Source organism: Oryctolagus cuniculus, chromosome 11 (assembly GCF_051225735.1).
Source record: "Oryctolagus cuniculus isolate XC-2025 breed Fujian yellow rabbit chromosome 11, ASM5122573v1, whole genome shotgun sequence".
Lineage (NCBI taxonomy): Eukaryota > Metazoa > Chordata > Mammalia > Lagomorpha > Leporidae > Oryctolagus > Oryctolagus cuniculus.
In genome coordinates this window covers 58,272,075-58,281,321 of record NC_142877.1, presented here as the reverse complement: position 1 = coordinate 58,281,321, position 9,247 = coordinate 58,272,075, and the positions used below count along the sequence as shown (strand labels likewise).

The 9,247-nt window shown below is 44.5% G+C and overlaps 1 protein-coding gene across 1 annotated transcript; it reads right to left on the bottom strand.

Annotated features, from left to right (window-relative positions):
• Nucleotides 1-5,397: 5,397 nt before the first annotated feature.
• Nucleotides 5,398-8,657, bottom strand: LOC138844480 (olfactory receptor 6C2-like). The gene is made up of 2 exons (XM_089309049.1): nt 8,651-8,657; nt 5,398-6,338 (listed from the first exon to the last, which is right to left on the bottom strand). The coding sequence occupies exons 1-2, from the start codon at nt 8,655-8,657 to the stop codon at nt 5,398-5,400; spliced, it is 948 nt and encodes a 315-aa protein (XP_089165175.1).
• Between the last annotated feature and the right edge of the window lie 590 nt (nt 8,658-9,247).

The window sequence follows — 9,247 nt, the reverse complement described above, 5'->3', positions numbered from 1 at the left end:
CTCTCTGCACCCGCATGGTAGACCAGGAAGAAGCACCTGGCTCCTGGCTTCAGATCGGCAGAGTGCTGGCAGTACCGGCCATTTGGGGGGTGAACCAGCGGAAGGAAGCCCTTTCTCTCTGTCTCTCTCTCTCACTGTCTATATCTCTACCTGTCAAAAAAAAAAAAAAAAAAAAGTAGAGCAACAGCTGGTACTCCCTATTTCCCAGGTTCATGAGCAGAGAGCTGGATCAGAAACAGAGCAGCCAAGACTGGAATTGGTCCTTATGTGGGATACCAACGTTGCAAGCATAACCTGCCTCACCAGAATACCAGTCCCTACTTTTTGGTATTTTTCGCATGCATAGAAAGTGTATGGTTGTACATTAAAATAGTTTTTAAATTGTAAAATGTGTCGAAGACTTGAGAATTTCTAGGGATCTCTGTTCCCAGGAGAAATAAATTCAGCAAGAAACATACTAACTTTTTAAATATCCCAGGTAATAAAAATTTCTCTGCAGAACAAGCTCTTTGGGATCAATTTTGCTAACAAACAGTATGTTCCCTAGGGGTTTTCGATCTGAGGGACTAATAAAGAGCCTTTGTTGCCATTTTCAAGAATAAAGGGTAAACAGGTGTTTAAGAGAAGTCATCCCAGGGAGATGGGCAAGGGAGTTGCAATGGCGCATCCCACAGGTTATCAGGAAGCTAAGGAGCAGAGCAGTGGAGCAGGAACAATGGGGCTGAATGACACTGTTGCCATGAGGGGCCCGCAGAGACTCTTACAATATCTTTTCAAATCCACCATATAAGTACTCAGGAATTAGTGGCAGATTTTTTTCTTTCTGTTGCATATCGACCATAGCCATTTAATTTCTCTTTGAAAAGTGGTTTGTTTATTTATTTGAAAGTCAGAGTTAGAGAGAGGAGAGAGTGATGGCTTCCATCCACTGATTTGCTCCCCCTGCCCAGGTGGCTGCCATGGCTGGGGCTGGGTCAGGCCTAAGCCAGGAGCCCGGAGCTTCTTCTGGATCTCCCACGTGGGTGGCAGGGGTCCAAGCATTTGGGCATCTTCTGCTGCTTTCCCAGGTGCATCATTAGGGAGCTGGGTCAAAGTGGAGCAGGGCTGGCGCTGTGGCTCACTTGGTTAATCCTCTGCCTGCAGTGCCGGCATCCCATATAGGCCTGGGTTCCAGTCCCGGTTGCTCCTCTTCCAGTCCAGCTCTCTGCTGTGGCCCGGGCGGACAGGGGTCCTGCACTCGCATGGGAGACCAGGAAGAAGCACCTGGCTCCTGGCTTCAGATTGGCAGAGTGCTGGCAGTACCGGCCATTTGGGGGGTGAACCAGCGGAAAGAAGCCCTTTCTCTCTGTCTCTGTCTCTCACTGTCTGTATTTCTACCTGTCAAATAAAAAAAAAAAGTGGAGCAACAGCTGGTACTTGAACCGGTGCTTGTATGAGATGCTAGTGTCATAGGTTATCCCACTGTAGCACAATGCTGGCCCCTGAACAGAATTTTTGATTACTGTGAACATTTCAACTTCATACTGGACTAATTAAAATAGAGTTTTAGGTTGCTATATATGGTATATTTTGTAAATAAATAAATATGGTTTTAGGTTGCTATATATTGTGATGTAGTTTAGAATGAGTAAAATGGAGATGAGATTAGAGGCAGGGCTTTTTTTTTTTTTTTTTTTTTTAGGCAATTGGCAAGATAATTCTGGTTGAGAAATTTAAATTTTAGGTTAGAGCTATGTTAGCAATGACAGGAATATGAGAGGTGAGCGAGAGCTTTCTGATGGAGGAAACAGATAATGCTGAGTGACTGAAATAGGAGTCCAAAAGAAGAGCTAGGAGCACTGTGGCAGAGACCTAACCATTTACGCACACATACGGCAAAAAAGTTCCCAGGTAAACTTCCTCAAACCTCCATATGAAGATCGCAATGTAAATTCTGGGGATATTCACTGAGCAAAGTGTCCAAGTGCAAAGCCATGAAGCATTTCGGCAACACTTTGGCGTTTTTCAGGGAGCACACTGGGCCCCAGAGGTGACCTCCGTTATTTGAGGACTGCCTCCAGCTTCATGCTGAGGTTTTAGTCTAGACTGAGTGCTGCCCTTGGGCATTTCCTCTCACTGGTGGGTAAGCAAGAGATTAACTCAGTATGTAGAGCAGAAGTAGATGCTCATTCTTCATCTTCTTGGTTATTTGAAAGGCAGAGGGAGAGGGAGAGGGAAGGGGCAGGAGGGCGAGAGGAGGAAGAGGAAGGAGAGAAAGACAGTGTTGCCATCTGCTTGTTCACTCCCCAAATGCCTCCACTGGTCAGGGCTGTGTCAGGACTGGGTCAAGTCAGTTGGAATCAGGAACTCAATTCAGGTCTCCCCTGTTGGTGGTGGGGACCCCAGTTATTTGAGCCCTAACTGATGTCTCCTAGGGACTGCATTAACCAGAAGCTGACATAAGTAGCCAGGGCTGGGGATTGAACCCTGCTATTCTGATGGAGATGTGGGTATCCTAACCCATCTCTCAATCTCTGTGTCACATGCCCACTCCTCACCTTGCATTTTAAGTCCTGGTCTTATGCAGATGCACTTGATTCTTGAGTGGTAAATTGGGCACAGCTTAGGTGAAGCCATTGACTCCACTCCTAAATAAGTACATAGATCACATGGGTGTAAGCTTAAATTAGTTATTAGAAGAGAAGTTGTAGAGCACTTACCAGAGTGTTTTTTTTTAAGATTTCTTTATGTATTTGAAAGGCAGAGTTACAGAGATGCAGAGGGAGAGGGGGAAGGAGGGAGAGAGGGAGAGAGGGAGAGAGGGAGAGAGAGAGAGAGAGGGAGAGAGAGAGAAAGGGAAAGTCTTCCATCCACTGGTTCATTCTCCAAAATGCCACAACAGAGCTGGGATGATCTGAAGTCAGAAACCAGAAGCCAGAAGCCAGGAGTTTATTCTGGGTCTCCCACGCAGTAGACACCCAAGCACTTAGGACATCTTCTGCTGCTTTCCCAGGCCTTGGCAGAGAGCTGGACTAGATGTGGAGCAGAGGGGACTGGAATTGGCACCCATATTGGAGGCTGCCCTGCAGGCGGCAGCTTTACCCTATGCCATAGTTCCAGTTCCTAGAGCAGTTTAGTTTTTAGAAAATTCAGTATAAGAAAGCTTTGGCGGGGCTGGTGCTAGTGTACTGGGTAAAGCCACTGCCTGCAGTGCAGGCATCCTATATGGGCACTGGTTTGAGGCCCGGCTGCTCCACTTCCAATCCAGCTCTCTGCTTTGGCCTGGGAAAGCAGAGCAAGATGGCCCAAGTCCTTGGGCCCCTGCACCCATGGGGGAGACCCAGAAGAAGCTCCTGGCTCCTGGCTTCAGATCAGTGCAGCTCCAGCACTTGCAGCCAATTAGAGAGTGAACCAGCAGATGGAAGACCTCTTTCTCTCTGCCTCTCCTTCTCTCTCTTGTAACTCTGAGTTTCAAATAAAGAAATAAGTCTTTCATAAAAAAGAAAGCTTTGGAGAAAACCTTATTTATCAGAGTATTTTTGAAATGTGAAAAGTTTATACCCATACGATGCAGGAAACTGCATCTGAAGTGGGAGTGAGATTCGATCCCACACACTTCAAGATGGGATGATGACCCTAATCAGAGGTTTAATGTGCTGTGCCACAACATCTGCCCCTGTTTATGTTTCATAAACGTAGATGATAGTTTTAAGTGTGCTGTGAAAGCATAAAACTTTATTTTCGGGCCAGCGCCGCGGCTCAATGTGCTAATCCTCCGCCTAGCGGCGTCGGAACACCGGGTTCTAGTTCCGGTCAGGGTGCCGGATTCTGTCCCAGTTGCCCCTCTTCCAGGGCAGCTCTCTGCTGTGGACAGGGAGTGCAGTTGAGGATGGCCCAGATGTTTGGGTCCTGCACCCCATGGGAGACCAGGATAAACACCTGGCTCCTGCCTTTCGATCAGCGTGGTGCGCCGGCTGCTGCAGCCATTGGAGGGTGAACCATGGCAAAGGAAGACCTTTCTCTCTGTCTCTCTCTCTCTCTCACTGTCCACTCTGCCTGTAAACAAACAAACAAAAAAACAAAAACCCTTTATTTTCACAGTTACAGATCATGAAAACACTGCAAAGGCTTGTCACCATTTACAGAAAGAATCTCAATTATGACTCTGTCTGCGTTACTTCTCTCTCCCCCTTTTCTAGAGCTGCCCATTTTTTCACACTGTGTCTGCATCTTGTTTTTGAAAGTACACCTGTGTTAGACAACCAAATGTAATGTGGGGTGTCCTTCCCGAATGACGAGTTCTTTGACATGTTGATCAATCTTCCTAATCTCTAACATTCTTCTAAAATTCGGGGACAGTGTTGGTCTGGATAGCTGGAGGATTTACCCAACCAAAATTTAGTTAGCCTTCTTCTAAATTTAGGGCTTGTTCTTGAGCCTAAGTTAGAAGGTGTTGAGTGTTCAAGTCATGTTCTTTCTGTCTTGTAGCCACATCATATTTTTTTTTAAAGATTTATTTATTTATTTCAAAGTCAGAGTTACACAGAGAAAAGGAGAGGCATAGAGAGAGAAGTCTTTCATCTGCTGGTTCACTCCCAAACTTGCTGCAACGGCCAGAGCTGTGCTGATCCAAAGGCAGGAACCAAGAGTTTCTTCCAGGTCTCCCATGTGGGTGCAGAGGCCCAAGGACTTGAGGCCATCTTCTACTGCTTTCCCAGGCCATAGCAGAGAGCTGGATTGGAAGTGGAGCAGCCTGGACTTGAACCAACGCCCATATGGGATGCTGACACTGCAGGCAGTGGCTTTACTCCCTATGCTACAACACTGGCCCCGCCACAGCATATTTAAAGATGCATCACATTTGTGTGTGGATGTCAGCTTAATAGGAAGAATATCATTATCTTCAGTTATTTTAGAGCTGTCCATTTGCGTCTTCTATTTATTTCTGAAAATGGAAGTTTACAATGAGAAAGAGAGCTCTTGAGTGCACATTCTTGTTTTATTAACCTGTATTAAGCTTCAGTAAGAATTAATTCTTTGAATAATTAAGGACCAGATATTGTAATATTTCCATGACAAGGAAGAAATCATTTTTAGGTCTTTAGATTCCGCACCATGATATGGCTCTCTAGGAATACAACTTTTTCCTTTATTCGTATTTTTTTATGACACTGAGCATTGGAGAATCTAATCTGTGGAGCACGCAATAATTGAGGAAGCCATTCTGAATAAACTTAAAAGGTAGCAAAAGACATTGGTTGGTTTTGGTGTTTGGATTTTCAGAGAGAAATGTTCTTGTGGAAAGATTAGATTGGTGATTCTTTTGAATAGTAGCCACATATTTGTCAAATTCATTAATGTTGCTCAAGGGCTATGGTGATGTAAATTAGAGTTAGTGTCAACAAGCAGGAAGTGTTCTCACCTGTTGGTGAGAAAGGCGATCCTTTTCACAGTGATCTGAAAGGCTTCCTTCACTTGTTTGTTTCGAAGCGCATAAATGAATGGGTTAAGCAAAGGGGCAACTGAGGTTGTGAGGACTGACACCACCTTATTCATGGCCACTCCTTCCTTTGCTGAAGGTTTGATGTAGATGAAGATGCAGCTGCCATAGGAGATGGAGACCACAATCATGTGGGAGGAGCAGGTGGAAAAGGCCTTCTTCCTTTGCTGAGCAGAAGGGAACTCTAGAATGGTCTTGAGGATGCATGCATAGGAAAGCACTACACACCCTAGGGTAATCATGAGGGTCAGTATGGCCAAACTCAAGACGACTTTCTCAATTAACACCGTGTCAGAGCAAGTTATCTGTAGAATGGGAGATGCGTCACAGCCAAAATGATCGATCACATTCGAGGCACAGAATTCCAGCTGGAGGCCCATGCTGAGAGGTGGGAGGACAATTAAGAGGCCAGCGAGCCAAGAGCAGAGGACAAGGATGAGGTAGCCCCTGGTGTTCATGATGGTCGTGTAGTGCAGGGGCTTGCAGATGGCCACGTAGCGGTCATAGGACATGGCGGCCAGCAGGAAAAACTCTGTGGCCCCTAGGAGGACCACAAAAAATAATTGGGTGGCACAAGCGTTGTAGGTCACGGTATTATCTCCAGTTGTCATTGTGTACAGGAATCTGGGAATGCAGACTGTGGTGAACAAGACTTCTAAGAAAGAGAAATTTCGGAGAAAAAAATACATGGGGGTTTTAAGGTGAGAATCCAGAAGTGTGAAGGTGATGATGGTGAGGTTTCCAGCCACACTGAACAAGTAGGCGAGAAACAAAAACACAAAAAGCAGAACTTGGAGTTTTGGGTTGTCTGTCAGTCCCCGCAGGATGAAGGTTGTTAAAACTGTCTGATTTCTCATCCCTGCCTTGTGCCAAGTCGAGAAGGACTGGACCTGCAGAGAGGTGTCACGGAAGCTGGCGTTAGAAGCTGACAAAGGTCCTGCAAGCAAGCTCCTGTGCACTTCCTCTTCTTTTACTTGGTCATCAATGTGTAGCACAGCCGTGCCTCTGTGTAGGAAACTCCTATGGGAAATATCTAATAGAACTTAGATTTCTAATATTAGATTATAAATCATATTTTTAAATATGTCTAGTAAAAAAAACAAACAAAACATAAATCGTATGCCCGGGATGCAGTTTCTCAACAATATTGCTTTGACCTACAGGTTTTATTTTATGTTATTGTGGATGAAATCCTGACCAATTTGAAATTTTCTTCCTTCTCATCATCATCTATGTTTGTTTTTTTCTACCATAGTGAAATGCTCAGTTTTCAAAAGTAAGAAGTGTCAATGGGCTAGGATTTCATGTTGAACGTTTTGTGTTGTGATGAAATTCAACAGGAGCACATTCATTTACAAGTGTTAGTTCTTTAGGAACGTGATTTTGGGGTGGGTGGGCGGGAAGAAGTGGCGGGAGGTTGGATCATGGGGACCCACACGAGTCATGGAGGAACAAGGGGTTCAGTGCTCCACAGCACAGTGGGCGGCTCTGTCTCACAATGATGTATTATAGGGTGCATAAGGAACTTGAAGGGAGGAGCTGCTGGGCTCCCACAAGAAGATAAAGTCCTGGGAAGGCCTGATTGCCTGGTTGATGTTTCTGCTGCCCCATGTGTATTGAGAGTTTGCTTGGCACCCCCTGAAATGTTCAAGTATTGCAAGGTAATAAAAAATTAAAAAAAAATTTAAAAAGTCCTATTTCTGCTTCACGTTGTCTCTCAAGAAGATGAACATTTATAACACAAAGATATATCTTTGTTTTGTCATTTTTGTGTAGAAGTGAAAGAAAATATTTCTAAGCCCGGGGTTGGCATTGCTTAGGCAGAAGGGTTTCTGAATCCTCTGAATTGGTATGAAGACAGTTTTTCTGGAGCCTAATTGTGAACTGACTTGGTCGTTTTGTGATGTGTTGGGTCGGGGCAGAGCTCAGAGGGTTCCACCCTCGCTTTCAGTAGCACCCAGTCCTCAGAATCCACTGCAGGCATAGTTCCTGTGGCCTCCTCTTTGAACAGTTTCTATTGCTTCCCTCATCAAATCACCTCTCCCACTAGTTGCCCACTCATCTTCCAACCCTACCAGTTATGTGCTCTGGGATTTGCCCCAGTAACATCCTGGAACAAAATCAACCAACCTTTTAAATAAGCTGTGAAGCATATGACCTTCTTTTTGGCATTTATTTCTGTCCGTTTGAATTCCCAGCAGTTTGAAGCCTCTTTGCCCTCTATGTTTTTTCAGGTTCACAGTAGACACAGGCTCAGCAAATTCCCATTCCCTTCATGTCCAAACTTTCATTGAGATGAGTATTTCAAGCAGGTGTTCTCAGATCTCCATCCTGTATGAGAAAATATGAGAAATTCATTCTCATAGGGAATCCAGCAGGCACAATAGTTTGCATATTGGGTGTCTTTGCGTTATGGGGGATTAATTGGTCAGCGAGAAATTTTAGGTTTATATCAAGGATTTATAGGGAAACCCCACAGAATGCTACAAGAGAGGAAAAAACTAATTCTGTAATTATGTAATTCAAACAGTTGTCCCAATTTTACCCACTTTGTATGTTTCCAACTGAGAATCAAAACTGCTTTCCCACTGCTCAGGCAATGGATCAACATTCATTCATTCGGTTTTGCAGAGCGTGACTTCAGAGACTGATGGGCCAACTCTGAAGAGTTGTTCCCTAAAAGAGACTTGAGGCTACTCATGGCCAATAGCATTTCATGTTAGTGCATTGTGTGACTTGGTAACTCAAGACAGTTGACCATGCGACTTTGGATTGGGGGCAGTAATTATTTCACGCTCATTCCTTCACCATCTGTCTCTTAGTTATACTGGCAGGTAATCATATTTTCCCATGCTCAGTTTCCTTAGGCTCTTTCTATGAAAGTCCTCAGTGTCAGCTCTCCCCGAAAGCTGGGTTAGTCAGACACATTAGCCAGGGCTCACAGAGCTGATTTGGAGCAGGGAAAGCTGGCCCCGTGCTGGGCTCATGGGAGAGAGAGTTTAGTGGAGAGCTGGGATCTGCCCTGTACTTTCCAGGGGAAACTCTTGACAGGTGAAAGGAGTGACAGCCCCGTTCCTGTCTGCACTCCTGACATTTCTCCCTGCCTCCATCTGCCCTCGTTCCTCCCTCTTTACTCCCTTCCTTTCTTCCTCCGTTGTCGAGCACTGAAACTCTTCATAACAGCCTTTGCCGTACCTGCTCCACCCTCCCACACCTGTACGTCCCTAGGTGCTAAAATGCCTCCTTCCTTCTCTTACTGGAACTCCTGTTCTGTGTGGTTAGGGAAGACTGGTGAACGCAATCATGTTATAGTTAAATGATTACTAACTTAAGGTTTACCGTGCTTAGTATGATAATTATCTCTCATGAGCATTGTGGTTTAATTCACAAAGCTTGTTAAGTAAATGCTACTTCTGTTTCTTAACCTTTGAAGAATTTTTATTAAGGGAACAAATTTCATGTCTTTTACTATATTCAGCTTTATGGCATATTGATACTTCCTATGCCTTGGTGGCAGGTCCTTTGAGTGTAAGATTATTCCATTTGGTCCTTATCTAACAGCAAGCACACCAATGTTTTGTTTTATAATTGGAACACTTCTCTGAGGGACTGAGGGCTGTTTGTTTGTTTGTTTATTTATTTTTAGCTGGATGAATAGTAGTTTGAAATAGTATTAAATAATAATCTTTGCTACCTTCCTCCTACACATAGTGTTTTAAATTAACATTGATAGATAGTCCTTGCTAATTTAGTCTAAGCAATGTTACC